Source organism: Heptranchias perlo, chromosome 14 (genome assembly GCF_035084215.1).
Source record: "Heptranchias perlo isolate sHepPer1 chromosome 14, sHepPer1.hap1, whole genome shotgun sequence".
NCBI classification, from domain to species: Eukaryota; Metazoa; Chordata; class Chondrichthyes; order Hexanchiformes; family Hexanchidae; genus Heptranchias; species Heptranchias perlo.
The window spans coordinates 62,025,295-62,041,917 of record NC_090338.1 but is presented as its reverse complement, the minus strand read 5'-3'; the positions used below and the strand labels follow the sequence as shown (position 1 = coordinate 62,041,917).

Genomic DNA, 16,623 nt, shown 5'->3' with positions numbered 1-16,623 from the left:
TTTCTGACTCTTCTGACTTGGAGCCTGAAATTTAACAAGCAATTTGCTGACCTCTAATTGACCTCAAGAGTTTTTTTAAAGTAGCTACAATTCCCTAGACTCCCACAGGGAGTACCTGAGCACCAGCCTTAAAGAGACAGGTCGGGATGGTTGATAAAATATTGCTAGCATGGTCCAGAGCCCAGACTACCCATAAGTAACATTACAGGAGAGCATCCAAAGACTCCAGACATCACACCTTAAAGTGCCCAAAGTATTAAAAAAATAAGCATATTGATCTGCTGCCAAAAACTTACAAGCACTTAGTGAACTGAAAATGTCCCCCACCAAACAGCAAATAAACTCTGATTAATCTCAGGGCCTACTTAGACCACAGAATACTTGAGGAGCGGCCTTAAATGTACAGGCTGTTAGCTAACTGTGCCCCAAACTCCAGACTAGCCATGAGCAACTCCACAGACTATCAGTTAATTATTCCAAGAAATCCTACACTGCAATTCTTTTAAAGTATTAATGTTGCAGCTGCAGGATCCTCAGAAAGTGAAAACATGGTACATTTCTGAAAATGTATGAATTTGTTTATTAAAAAAAGGCAACTCTCTTTTTGATGGTATCTGTATAAATAAATATTAAATAAATGTTAGGTGTTGGGCAATTACATTAGATATTTCCTTTGGTTCAATGTCAAGGGCTACTTTGTAAGCAGACCTCATGACTCCTATGACCTGGAGTGTGCCTTCACTCACCCACTAGTTAGGCGAATGTACAAAGACCCAGGGGTCAAACAGAGAACCCGTGTCACTATATTCCATCTTGCTACAACGTATCACAGGCTGCCACATGATCTCCTTGAATTTTAGAAGCTTGAACAATATGCATTCTATCAGACACAGGATTGCCAACTCCGATTCCCGACTTCCCACCAACCCCCAGCTTCCGACTTCGCCTCCCAACTCCGTCCCCCGACAGCCCCCTTTCCTCTCACCGACTTCCGACTGTTTCTGGCACGGCAGAGGGTCCCAGTTCTCTGCGGCAGCAGGGAGTGACATCACCGAGCCAGAGGCTTCTCGAAGCGGCAGACGGTGATGTCACAGGGTGGGGGGGGTGGGGTGGGGGGAGATGAAGTGCGCTGCAGTGGCGAGAAATTTAAAGTGCGAAGATCTCCCAGGCAACAGCGCCCGGGAGATCCGTACCCCATTCCGGGAGATGCCTGGACAATCTGGAACGATTAGTAACCCTAATCAGTCCCTGGATCAGGCTAGAAGCCAACTGATTGCATGGACTGCAGCACCGTTTCAATTTTAAAAGGGTTTCAAACGATCGGTTGATAGCAACTTTGGACACCAGAAATGTACCAGCTTTCCTAGCGACCCATGCTCTTAGGGCACAAGTGACTGGAAATACTTTGTATGACGTATTCAACAGCATTTATATCGTGCCTTTAATGTAGAAATGCGTCCCAAGATGTTTCACAGAAACATAAGGGGATAAACAATGGACGCAAAGACAAAGGAGGGGATGTTAGAAAGGGTGAACAAAGTGTAACTCCAACAATAAATCCTCCCTAGTATGCTTCCAACAATTATAAACTTTACTAACCTCTCCCAAAATGACAAAACAACAAAGGCGCAACATACAATTGCTCCTTGAAACTGTTGCTCACATCATACCTGCAGAAACACTGCTATGGAGCTTTTGCGTAGTTTTACACCCCGTAATGGATACAAAGCTATTCAGAGAATCCGTGATGGAGCGTGTTGACTGGGAGGTCAGCCTCAGCTATACCATACAAAATCTCTTTGAAGATATATCAGAACAAAGGAGATTAAATACTGCATATTTCATGGATACATTAGGTGGTCAGCGATTCGCAATGATCAATTATGCAGAATGTTTGAATTAAATTGAACAGCCTCACTCACTGATCTGCAGGTCCTCAAACCCCATCCAAGTACAGTGGCAGCAAACAAACCACGCAGAATAAAGCCTTCCTGAGCTATACCTGCCTGTGCCTTATCCTGAGGTGCAAATATCAGCCAGACTGTAATGTATAATTTACGAAGCTTGCAGAAACCATTAGCAGTAACTGACTTTAACCCTGTGTGTGTTGAGACCAGAGAGCAAGAGTCCAATAAATAATTGATCACAGTTAAAAATGCTTCATTTGAGATCGGACCCAGCAGTACATAAAGATGATTGCCAGTCAAGAGCTGATTTACCTGTTCATACTCTGTTCTGTGACATGCTGCTGTCATTCCGGGTTTCTCATTTAAATACCACAGGGTAGAAATAAAAATGAGGCAAACCTCGTGTACAGATGCTTAACTCACTTGTACTACCTCCCTGTGTGTATTATTTTTATGCAGGCATTAATCTGTTTAAAATAAATGGTTTAATGTCTGCTCAAAAATAGCACGCACAGGAATGTTGTACAAGTGCATTAAGCATTTGTATGTGAAGTGCACCAAGTGAAATTTCTAATACCAAACAACCCCACACGCAGGGGGCCAGAGTTTCTGTTCTCTTATTTGTGCCATCGTTAGCAACTAATCACCCTCGAATGCAAAACGGGGTTTAATTGGTGCAACGCTGCATTAATCAGTCACAACAACTTTAATGTTCAAATCAGAATTAGCACAGACTCCTGGTGTGCTTCTGCCCTGCAGGTGTAAAGTTTGCAGATTGGTGTGAGGGAATAAAGCCTCCACTCTACCCAAGCAGAGGGGCACATGGCACTGTGCCATCAGTACACTCAAAAAGTGACAAAACAGAGGCAAGAGACCTCTTAAAGCCCAGGTCCAAGCCTGTTCTTCTTGATGTTCCAGCCGTGGCTCAGTGGTAGCCCTCTTGCCTCTGAGTTCAAGCCCCAATCCAGAAACTTGAGCTGTAATCTAGGCTGACACTTCAGTGCAGTACCGGGGAAGTGCTGCAGTGTCGGAAGCGCCATCCTTCGGATGAGATGTTAAACCAAGGTTCTGTTTGCCCTCTCAGGTGGACGTACAAGATCCCATGGCGCTATTTTGAGGACAAGCAGGTGAATTTTCCCTGGTGTCCCGGCCAATATTTATCCCTCAACCAACACCATTAAAACAGATTATCTGGTCATTATCACATTGCTGTTTGTGGGACCTTTATGCAAATTGATTGTCGCATTTCCTACATTGCAACGGTGACTACATTTCAAAAGTACTTCATTGGCATTATTTATCCTTCTTAACAATGTAAAATAACCCACAGCACGCACTAATAATTCACAACAATATAAAATGAAAGGAGTAAATTCATTTGCATGCCCTGCTGTGTGAGCATCGGGACGATTCTAGAACTGAAAAAACATGCTAGCATTATTTACTAATATAAAATTTCCAGTGTGTAAATGCACTGCATGAGGTGCAACTGGAGCATACAGATCAGGAAATCACAGGTTCAGCCTTTAGTTTGGGTTAAGTTAGCTGGGGTATGAGTGGGCTCACTACAGTTACTGCTGCTGATCACTATTCACTGACCCCTGCTGGAAAGTCAATGCATGTAGCCGTTTGGTGTGGGCAGAATTGGGCTCAGCAGTAACATACTAAAGATCAAATAGCCTACCAATACTCACTGTCCAGAATTATTCACAAAGAATAGTTGCTTGGGTGAGGTACTGGAGGACTGCTGAGGCTCACCGAATCATCGTCCAGCACCTTCAGCACAGAAGGAGAGAAAGTTGGAAAAACGATCTCAATCACAATAGTGATTTTAAGAGACTTTTTTCTTTACTCATTGAGAACACGGATACCTCATTGTTCCTGCTGGACACATCTACCCAGTGAATCTTTAGTACGCAAACCCAGAAACTCATGACTATGAGATAATTAGGCCCCGTGCAAAGATGGTGACGGACTCTGGGTGGAATTATCAGTCATGTCAAGTCCAAAAGAGCATGATAAGTAGTAGATGCGATATTTCCCCCAGTCAGCTGCGGACTTCACTCAATAAACTTGCTCTGGTTACACCGCAACCATTAATTCTTCTGTATGGATGTCATGAAGCATTAAGTGCACGGAGTATGCTCGTTCAATGCTGCACGGCAGTGAAATTCTAAAGCGACACCAGAATAAACCACAGTATGTGTATAGTATTAAAATGTAACATTATATGGTTGTGATTTCAAGCAGATTGGGTATCCAGTGCCAGTAATAAACAGTTCACGTTTCGTTCTTGAACTTTATGATGCCACTTGAACCCTCTTTGATAACAGCCTTATTTTCACTCCCGAGTATTTTGATAAAAAGCGACTACAATACTGAAAACGTAAAGTACTCCGTGAAAACCCACTTTCTCTGACAGCACACCCTACGCTTCATTTTATTTCACTTGTCAATACGCCAACGGATGACATTATCCGTCATGGCACCACTTGTACATGATGTCACTATGCCATGCGCCGTTTTTCTGGGCTCTGACCCTCACTGAAACAGCAACATTCCTCCCTGCCCCGTCCTCTCCGACACCCTCTAAGGAACCGTGTTATTGAATGGCTACAGCGGGGTCACTGTCCCCAACACCGCTCTCTCCAACACCGCTAAGTGGACGTGTTGCTAATGGCAACTGCTTAGATGGCCGGAGCTGTTGTTACATTCTTTCATCTTGCTATCCTCCCAGCAAGGCAAATGATACGGCTAGTTTAAAGCACAGACTTCGCTGTCCATTTAAAATGGAAATGGTAATAAAAATCATTTTTTTTTAAACAGATTAGTTGAAGTACATTTATTTAAATTTCATGTTGAAATTTAAACTGCATTAATATAAATGAAATATATGTCATTATTATAAATCTGCTTTACTTACAGTCTCTCGGTATTCCTGGGTATTCCCCTCGGAACAGCCTTTAATCCCAAATGATGGCAATCCACATTGGATCCAGAGCAGATACAGCGACTGGGACAAGCATTGAGGCAAACTCCACAAAATACCAGAGTGAGAAGGACAAATCCTGGAAAATTGTCTTTAAATCGTGCCATTAAGGAAGATGAAGAAAGAAGAAGTAATTGAGAGAGAGAGGGGGAGAGATAAAGCGCGAAAGACTGGAAACAGGAACAGCTCCGACACAGTTCAGCTTCCTCTACTCTAATCAGCTTAAAAAGTTTTCCACAAGCTCAGGCAGTCGGTACAGCTCACAGTCCTCAGCTCTGCTGACCCCCGGTGAGATAGATCTTGTTCCTCAAACATCCAATTTACAGGAGACCCTATTAAACAGCAAAATCACCAGTCTCTTGCTAGCCTATATTCTGAAACTCCAATTTGTCCTGCAAACTAATGCCACGACAGATTTCAGCCTACAATCCTCGATCTCTTTACCCAACTTTCTTTCACTTTAAAACTCCTGACTTTCAGAGAGGAGACTCAGAATAGCTTGCACTTATAGATTATTCAGAAAAGCAGGGAGGGGGAAATTCCAGCTGGCAGACTTTTTCTTACTGAACAGTAATTCCTGATCTCTCTCCTCAGCCTTTAAAAAAACAACTCTTGATTGGAAGAGGGGGGAAAAAAACGACCAAAAGCTCCAGGCAGAGCCAGCGCAGCCTCTCTTGATGGGCTAAACATCCATCATATCTCTCAGCACAATCCCACACTCCTGTCACCAAATCCTAGGTGATCAATACCTCCAACTCGCACAGATTTCTGCACAAACTCTTTATCCACACACTTTAGGGGGTGGCCTGCCTCTCCTTAGATCTTTGTTTTGTTTTCTCTTTCCTATGCTAAAGCCTCTCGCAGATTTTTCTCATTCCTTGTGTTGCTGTGGATGTGATTGTTGTAAAATCCTGGAGTTGCTCCTCTCATTTCCCAGCTCTGCACTCTGGTGTGTGTGTGTGTGTGTGTGTTTTTAGTTGCGATAAAAGTTCTCTTATCCTCGCCCTAAATTCCCAGCTGAAGTTTCTACTGGTTGCCTCCTTGCTGATGTCACCCAACATGTTAGAATGAAAGGGTTCTCTCTCTCTCTCACACACACACACACATGCACACACTTAGAGACACACACTCTCCTCTCACACTATTACTCCTCTCTCACACACTTAGAGACACAAACTCTCCTCTCACACTATTACTCCTCTCTCACACACTTAGAGACACACTCTCTCCTCACACTCTCTATCACTCCTCTCTCTCTCTCACACACTGAGAGACACACTTTCTCCTCTCACACTATTACTCCTCTCTCACACACTTAGAGACACACTCTCTCCTCACACTCTCTATCACTCCTCTCTCTCTCTCACACACTTAGAGACACACTCTCTCCTCTCACACTCTCTATCACTCCTCTCTCTCTCACACACTTATAGACACACTCTCTCCTCTCACACTCTCTATCACTCCTCTCTCTCTCTCACACACTTATAGACACACTCTCTCCTCTCACACTCTCTATCACTCCTCACTCTCACACACACTTATAGACACACTCTCTCCTCTCACACTCTCTATCACTCCTCTCTCTCTCTCACACACTTAGAGACACACTCTCTCCTCTCACACTCTCTATCACTCCTCTCTCTCTCACACACTTATAGACACACTCTCTCCTCTCACACTCTCTATCACTCCTCTCTCTCTCTCACACACTTATAGACACACTCTCTCCTCTCACACTCTCTATCACTCCTCACTCTCACACACACTTATAGACACACTCTCTCCTCTCACACTCTCTATCACTCCTCTCTCTCTCTCACACACTTAGAGACACACTCTCTCCTCTCACACTCTCTATCACTCCTCTCTCTCTCACACACTTATAGACACACTCTCTCCTCTCACACTCTCTATCACTCCTCTCTCTCTCTCACACACTTATAGACACACTCTCTCCTCTCACACTCTCTATCACTCCTCTCTCTCACACTTATAGACACACTCTCTCATCTCACACTCTCTATCACTCCTCTCTCTCTCTCACACTTATAGACACACTCTCTCCTCTCACACTCTCTATCACTCCTCTCTCTCACACACTTATAGACACACTCTCTCCTCTCACACTCTCTATCACTCCTCTCTCTCACACACTAATAGACACACTCTCTCCTCTCACACTCTCTATCATTCCTCTCTCTCTCAAACACTTATAGACACACTCTCTCCTCACACTCTCTATCATTCCTCTCTCTCTCAAACACTTATAGACACACTCTCTCCTCTCACACTCTCTATCACTCCTCTCTCTCTCACACACTTATAGACACACTCTCTCCTCTCACACTCTCTATCACTCCTCTCTCTCTCACACACTTATAGACACACTCTCTCCTCTCACACTCTCTATCACTCCTCTCTCTCTCTCACACTTACAGACACACTCTCTCCTCTCACACTCTCTATTACTCCTCTCTCTCTCACACACTTATAGACACACTCTCTCCTCTCACTCTCTATCACTCCTCTCTCTCTCTCACACACTTATAGACACACTCTCTCCTCTCACACTCTCTATTACTCCTCTCTCTCTCACACACTTATAGACACACTCTCTCCTCTCACACTCTCTATCACTCCTCTCTCTCTCACACTTATAGACACACTCTCTCCTCTCACACTCTCTCCTCTCACACTCTCTATTACTTCTCTCACACTCACACACACTTATAGACACACTCTCTATCACTCCTCTCTCTCACACACTTATAGACACACTCTCTCCTCTCACACTCTCTATCACTCCTCTCTCTCTCACACACTTATAGACACACTCTCTCCTCACACTCTCTATCACTCCTCTCTCTCTCACACACTTATAGACACACTCTCTCCTCTCACACTCTCTATCACTCCTCTCTCTCTCACACACTTATAGACACACTCTCTCCTCACACTCTCTATCACTCCTCTCTCTCTCTCACACTTATAGACACACTCTCTCCTCTCACACTCTCTCCTCACACACACTCTATCACTCCTCTCTCTCTCTCACACACTTATAGACACACTCTCTCCTCACACTCTCTATCACTCCTCTCTCTCTGACACACTTATAGACACACTCTCTCCTCTCACACTCCTCTCTCTCACACACTTATAGACACACTCTCTCCTCTCACACTCTCTATCACTCCTCTCTCTCTCACACACTTATAGACACACTCTCTCCTCACACTCTCTATCACTCCTCTCTCTCTCTCACACACTTATAGACACACTCTCTCCTCTCACACTCTCTATCACTCCTCTCTCTCTCACACACTTATAGACACACTCTCTCCTCACACTCTCTATCACTCCTCTCTCTCTGACACACTTATAGACACACTCTCTCCTCACACTCTCTATCACTCCTCTCTCTCTGACACACTTATAGACACACTCTCTCCTCACACTCTCTATCACTCCTCTCTCTCTGACACACTTATAGACACACTCTCTCCTCTCACACTCTCTATTACTCCTCTCACACTCACACACACTTATAGACATACTCTCTATCACTCCTCTCTCTCTCACACTTATAGACACACTCTCTCCTCTCACACTCTCTCCTCTCACACTCTCTATCACTCCTCTCTCTCTCTCACACTTATAGACACACTCTCTCCTCTCACACTCTCTATCACTCCTCTCTCTCTCAAACACTTATAGACACACTCTCTCCTCTCACACTCTCTATCACTCCTCTCTCTCTGACACACTTATAGACACACTCTCTACTCACACTCTCTATCACTCCTCTCTCTCTGACACACTTATAGACACACTCTCTCCTCACACTCTCTATCACTCCTCTCTCTCTGACACACTTATAGACACACTCTCTCCTCCCACACTCTCTATCACTCCTCTCTCTCTCTCACACTTATAGACACACTCTCTCCTCTCACACTCTCTCCTCTCACACTCTCTATCACTCCTCTCTCTCTCAAACACTTATAGACACACTCTCTCCTCTCACACTCTCCATCACTCCTCTCTCTCTCTCACACACTTATAGACACACTCTCTCCTCTCACACTCTCTATCACTCCTCTCTCTCTCTCACACACTTAGAGACACACTCTCTCCTCTCACACTCTCTATCACTCCTCTCTCTCTCTCACACTTATAGACACACTCTCTCCTCTCACACTCTCTATCACTCCTCTCTCTCTCACACTTATAGACACACTCTCTCCTCACACTCTCTATCACTCCTCTCTCTCTCACACTTATAGACACACTCTCTCCTCTCACACTCTCTATCACTCCTCTCTCTCACACACTAATAGACACACTCTCTCCTCTCACACTCTCTATCATTCCTCTCTCTCTCAAACACTTATAGACACACTCTCTCCTCTCACACTCTCTATCACTCCTCTCTCTCTCACACACTTATAGACACACTCTCTCCTCTCACACTCTCTATCACTCCTCTCTCTCTCACACACTTATAGACACACTCTCTCCTCTCACACTCTCTATCACTCCTCTCTCTCTCTCACACACTTAGAGACACACTCTCTCCTCTCACACTCTCTATTACTCCTCTCTCTCTCTCACACTTACAGACACACTCTCTCCTCTCACACTCTCTATTACTCCTCTCTCTCTCACACACTTATAGACACACTCTCTCCTCACACTCTCTATCACTCCTCTCTCTCTCTCACACACTTATAAACACACTCTCTCCTCTCACACTCTCTATTACTCCTCTCTCTCTCACACACTTATAGACACACTCTCTCCTCTCACACTCTCTATCACTCCTCTCTCTCTCACACACTTATAGACACACTCTCTCCTCACACTCTCTATCACTCCTCTCTCTCTCACACACTTATAGACACACTCTCTCCTCACACTCTCTATCACTCCTCTCTCTCTCTCACACACTTATAGACACACTCTCTCCTCTCACACTCTCTATCACTCCTCTCTCTCTCACACTTATAGACACACTCTCTCCTCTCACACTCTCTCCTCTCACACTCTCTATTACTTCTCTCACACTCACACACACTTATAGACACACTCTCTATCACTCCTCTCTCTCACACACTTATAGACACACTCTCTCCTCTCACACTCTCTATCACTCCTCTCTCTCTCACACACTTATAGACACACTCTCTCCTCACACTCTCTATCACTCCTCTCTCTCTCACACACTTATAGACACACTCTCTCCTCTCACACTCTCTATCACTCCTCTCTCTCTCACACACTTATAGACACACTCTCTCCTCACACTCTCTATCACTCCTCTCTCTCTCTCACACTTATAGACACACTCTCTCCTCTCACACTCTCTCCTCACACACTCTCTATCACTCCTCTCTCTCTCTCACACACTTATAGACACACTCTCTCCTCACACTCTCTATCACTCCTCTCTCTCTGACACACTTATAGACACACTCTCTCCTCTCTCTCACACACTTATAGACACACTCTCTCCTCTCACACTCTCTATCACTCCTCTCTCTCTCACACACTTATAGACACACTCTCTCCTCACACTCTCTATCACTCCTCTCTCTCTCTCACACACTTATAGACACACTCTCTCCTCTCACACTCTCTATCACTCCTCTCTCTCTCACACACTTATAGACACACTCTCTCCTCACACTCTCTATCACTCCTCTCTCTCTGACACACTTATAGACACACTCTCTCCTCACACTCTCTATCACTCCTCTCTCTCTGACACACTTATAGACACACTCTCTCCTCACACTCTCTATCACTCCTCTCTCTCTGACACACTTATAGACACACTCTCTCCTCTCACACTCTCTATTACTCCTCTCACACTCACACACACTTATAGACATACTCTCTATCACTCCTCTCTCTCTCACACTTATAGACACACTCTCTCCTCTCACACTCTCTCCTCACACTCTCTATCACTCCTCTCTCTCTGACACACTTATAGACACACTCTCTCCTCACACTCTCTATCACTCCTCTCTCTCTGACACACTTATAGACACACTCTCTCCTCTCACACTCTCTATTACTCCTCTCACACTCACACACACTTATAGACATACTCTCTATCACTCCTCTCTCTCTCTCACACTTATAGACACACTCTCTCCTCTCACACTCTCTATCACTCCTCTCTCTCTCAAACACTTATAGACACACTCTCTCCTCTCACACTCTCTATCACTCCTCTCTCTCTGACACACTTATAGACACACTCTCTCCTCACACTCTCTATCACTCCTCTCTCTCTGACACACTTATAGACACACTCTCTCCTCACACTCTCTATCACTCCTCTCTCTCTGACACACTTATAGACACACTCTCTCCTCCCACACTCTCTATCACTCCTCTCTCTCTCTCACACTTATAGACACACTCTCTCCTCTCACACTCTCTCCTCTCACACTCTCTATTACTCCTCTCACACTCACACACACTTATAGACATACTCTCTATCACTCCTCTCTCTCTCACACTTATAGACACACTCTCTCCTCTCACACTCTCTCCTCTCACACTCTCTATCACTCCTCTCTCTCTCACACTTATAGACACACTCTCTCCTCTCACACTCTCTATCACTCCTCTCTCTCTCAAACACTTATAGACACACTCTCTCCTCTCACACTCTCTATCACTCCTCTCTCTCTCTCACACTTATAGACACACTCTCTCCTCTCACACTCTCTATCACTCCTCTCTCTCTCACACTTATAGACACAGTCTCTCCTCTCACACTCTCTCTCACTCCTCTCTCTCTCTCACACTTATAGACACAGTCTCTCCTCTCACACTCTCTCTCACTCCTCTCTCTCTCTCTCTCTCTCACACTTATAGACACACTCTCTCCTCTCACACTCTCTATCACTCCTCTCTCTCTCTCACACACTTGTAGACACACTCTCTCCTCTCACACTCTCTATTACTCCTCTCTCTCCATTTCCCCCTTCTCTTTCTCCTACATACATAAACATTCTCTTGCACACATGCACAGGCATACTGTCCCCTCACACACATACTCTCTATTACTCCCTGTCTGTCTCTTTCACAAACAGTCTTGTATACATACCCTCTCCTCTCACACATAATGAGGGGAATTTTATCCCCCAAGAATGGATGGGTTGGGGCCGTTAAAATAGTTGATTTTCCAAGCTCAACCGTAACTTGACTCCAATGCACGTTTGGGTGCGAACAAGTAACTTACTCGCCGCAGTCGGGACCTTAATTAGTTCAGGCGAGCGGGTAGTTATTGCAGCAATTAACGTCCTTTGAGACTTTAATTAGGTATTTTTTAATGGAATTTTACTGACCTTTAAATTTATTGCCTCCAGCATGGGTTTCCCAGGGCTCGTGAATCTCGCTGGAGGGGCCCGATCCATGAGGTGAGTGCCTTTATTGCACTGCTTGTGGGCCAGGAGGAGCAGGAGTGCTTCATCCAGTCTCAACAAGCTCACCTGACGCGACAGGACTTCCATGATTGGCTGACCCCTCCCCAATGTCCAAGACCCCCCCCCGACTGATGTCCGAGACCCTCTCCGATGTCCGAGACCTCGTCCGATATCTCTGAATTCTCCCCTCCCCAATGATGATCGACTGCTCACCTTCCATCCCCCCACCCCCGCGATCATTCCCCCCATCCAACCCCCAAAGATCCTGATCTCTCCCCGATCCCTCCATCCAACCCCCAAAGATCCCGATCTCTCCCCAACCCCTCCATCCAACCCCCAAAGATCCTGATCTCTCCCCGATCCCTCCATCCAACCCCCAAAGATCCCGATCTCTCCCCAACCCCTCCATCCAACCCCCAAAATCCCGATCTCTCCCCGATCCCTCCATCCAACCCCCAAAGATCCCGATCTCTCCCCGATCCCTTCATCCAACCCCCAAAATCCCGATCTCTCCCCGATCCCTCCATCCAACCCCCAAAATCCCAATCTCTCTCCAACCCCTAAAGATCCCGATCTCTCCCCAACCTCTCCATCCAAACCCCAAAGATCCCAATCTCTCCCCAACCCCTCCATCCAACCCCCAAAATCCCGATCTCTCCCCGATCCCTCCATCCAACCCCCAAAATCCCAATCTCTCTCCAACCCCTAAAGATCCCGATCTCTCCCCAACCTCTCCATCCAAACCCCAAAGATCCCAATCTCTCCCCAACCCCTCCATCCAACCCCCAAAGATCCCGATCTCTCCCCAATCCCCCCATCCAACCCCCAAAATCCCGATCTCTCCCCGATCCCTCCATCCAACCCCCAAAGATCCCGATCTCTCCCCAACCCCTCCATCCAACCCCCAAAATCCCGATCTCTCCCCGATCCCTCCATCCAACCCCCAAAATCCCGATCTCTCCCCAACCCCTCCATCCAACCCCCAAAATCCCAATCTCTCCCCAACCCCTCCATCCAACCCCCAAAATCCCAATCTCTCCCCAACCCCTCCATCCAACCCCCAAAATCCCGATCTCTCCCCGATCCCTCCATCCAACCCCCAAAATCCCGATCTCTCCCCAACCCCTCCATCCAAACCCCAAAGATCCCGATCTCTCCCCAACCCCTCCATCCAAACCCCAAAGATCCCGATCTCTCCCCGATCCCTCCATCCAACCCCCAAAATCCCGATCTCTCCCCAACCTCTCCATCCAACCCCCAAAGATCCCGATCTCTCCCCGACCCCCCCATCCAACCCCCAAAGATCCCAATCTCTCCCTGGCTGCTTTCCTGCCCGACAGCCTGCCAATCTGGTTGGCTGCCGGGCACGAATCCCGAAAGTAAAACTTGTATCCCTCAATTAAGTTGTGATCGCAGATCCTGACCCACCAACTTCACTTCCAGGTTTCGCATCCGACAAACTTCCGCCCCCTGCTCTCTTCCCACCTCTAAGTTAAAATCCAGGCCATACTCTCTATTGCTCCTTGTCTGTCTCTCTCCTCTCACACACACTTACTCTCTATTACTTTTTCTCATACACACTCTCACATATACACACTTTTATTCATAACGGCCCTGAAAGTCCTTGGGGATTCTGCCAGTCTTGTGCTGTAACACTGGTAAGAGATTGGCAGAACCACCCCTTCCCCCCACCACCAGGTGTCTGCCATTTTCAGGAGTTTCCTCCTTTTGTCTGCTCTTTAAAAGGCAAATGACAGCAAAGGGGTAGAGCCAGGGCAGGGGGGCCTCCCTTACCAGGAGGTCCTGTTCCTCAGGCTCAGTTGAGAAGCAACCTCTCAGTGGAGGTCAATATGGTAAATGAGATGTGGAGTACCAACCTCCACAAAGGCAGATGTGAGACCCACCAGTGGGGCTAGGCCAAGGAAGAAGCTTGGACCCCCAAAGAAGACAACTTTTAAAAAATCTTTTGACAGGTCACCTCTCTTACCGAGAGGGCTGAAGAGACCATGGCTGGGGGAGGGAGCGGGCCTGGGAAACCCTTTCCTCTAAGGATGGGCAGGCATCAGAGCTTCTGACAATTATGGGTAGACAGGTGCCACAGATGCGCTCATAGTGGGACTTGTGTCCATCTATTCCATGATAATAAGGTGTCCTCCCACTGACCCCGCAAACTTTGGCTAGATGGCACCAGTTGGGATCAAAGCTAGATGGCACCAGTTGGGATCAAAGCTAGATGGCACCAGTTGGGATCAAAGCTAGATGGCACCAGTTGGGATCAAAGCTAGATGGCACCAGTTGGCGTGATCCTGACGTAACTGTCAGGATTGCAACCTATGGATTTTCAGCCCCACTGTCTCCTCTCTCATTCACATATTCTCTCTCGTTGCCTGTCGTTGTGTCTCTCATAAGCATCATTTCAAATATACACATGTATACACACACCACTCTCTCACACACACACTCACTATCACTCCTAGTCTCTCTCTCTCGGTACACACAGATGTGTATACTGTCACATACACACTCCTCCTCTCTCACATTTTGGGGTTGAATTTCCGTGTTTACTTCATTTCTCCAGATCTTCCGTCAGAGTTACGCCAGACGATTGGGAGAACCCGGGGGGAAATTCAACCCCATACTCTCCATCATTCCCTGACTCTCTCTATCTTTCTCTTTCATACACACTATCATGTATACTCTTACACACTCGCTTCTCCTCACACACATATTCTGTATTACACACACCCAGTCTCTATCTCTAACTTACATATTATATATGGAAAGAAACAAAAGTACTTTTTTCACAAAAATTACAATCTTGTAGGATTTTTTTTGAGAAGAAAAACTTGCATTTATATAGTGCCTTTCACAACCTCAGGACATCCCAAAGTGCTTCACAGCCAATGAAGTACTTTTGAAGTGCAGTCATTGTTAGCAAATGCAGCAATCAATTTACACACAGCAAGCTCCCTCAAACAGCAATGTGATAATGACCAGATTATCTGTTTTTGGTGGTGTTGGTTGAGGGATAAGTGTTGGCCAGGAGACTGGAAGAACTCCTCTTTCTGTTCTTTGAGTAATACCATGGGATCGTTTACCACCACCTGAACAGGAAGGCGGGGGCCTTGGTTTAACGTCTCATCTGAAAGACAGTATTTCCATTAGTGCAGCGCTCTCTCGGTAAGCTGAAAGAGTACTGTAGAACGTAGAAGGAATTGTCCAATGGAATGCTGCAAACAGTTGCGGTAAACAGAAATGTTTCTTGTGTGTCCTTTTAAAGCAAAATTCCCTTCCTTCCTCCAGGTTTCCCATGCCAACCACTACTCATCACTCCGGTTGAGCTGGAGGCATGGGCTGCTCTCCCACACCTCTCCTAATCACATTATGTTAAGCAGCCCTGTTTAGGGAGGATCAACTCTGATATGTCCCTTGTTTCTTGAGAGGAGCACTTGGCCCTCACTGATGCCCTCTGTAGGAAGATGTGATTTGAGTATGGGAGACATGCTGAGCAGGGCAGGAAAACACATCCACCAACTCCATGCATTGGATATAAAGATATTTTTAAACAAGGTGTCTAGGTAGCCAATTTAACAATAATAAGAATTTTTATTAAAGGTTAACGAGGGGTTTCATCCTGTATGTAAAATCCTGGCAGTCCCAATTTAAAGGAGCACCATCTTGACTGAAACATGCTGGCTAGCTTACCTTTGTCAAATATGGTGACAAAGGACACTGTATCACAGAACCATCACTGCGCTGTATGTGATGCCATCACAGATGAAGTGCCGTGCAGCCGCTGCTGTTATTCTACCTTTCCAGCAATGAAGACAGTGGCTTCTTTAAATATGACTGGGAAAAATAATTTGACAATGCAACACTGAAAATAAGGAAGGGGTTGTAGGGAGATTCCCACTATGTGTTTAAGAACATCATAAACACAGTGGGAAGATTCTACCAGATCCCTGTTTTTTACAAAATTGTAAATGCATTCTTTGAGATGATTTTTAAAAATTTATTCCTAGGCTGTGGGCATTGCTGGCAAGGCCGGCATTTATTGCCCATCTCTAGTTGCCATGAGAAGGTGGTGGTAGTCCTTCTTAAACCACTGTAGCAGTTTCGACAGAACTGAGTGACTTGCTAGGCCACTTCAGAGGGCAGTTAAGAGTAAACCACGTTAGTGTTGGACTGGAGTTACATATAGGCCAGACCGGGTAAAGACAGCAGGTGTCCTTCCCAAGGAGTGGCTTTGGTTGCCTGCTATTCATTAAAGTAGTCATGA

The 16,623-nt window shown here is 45.9% G+C and overlaps 1 protein-coding gene across 1 annotated transcript in view; it reads right to left on the bottom strand.

Annotated features, from left to right (window-relative positions):
• LOC137332578 (slit homolog 3 protein-like) overlaps positions 1 to 5,840 on the bottom strand; it is a 612,265-nt gene extending 606,425 nt beyond the window's left edge. Inside the window, exon 1 of the mRNA XM_067996507.1 lies at positions 4,831 to 5,840. Coding sequence (XP_067852608.1) covers positions 4,831 to 5,003 — 173 coding nt within the window. The 5' untranslated portion in view covers positions 5,004 to 5,840. The remainder of the gene's footprint in view (positions 1 to 4,830) is intronic.
• Between the last annotated feature and the right edge of the window lie 10,783 nt (positions 5,841 to 16,623).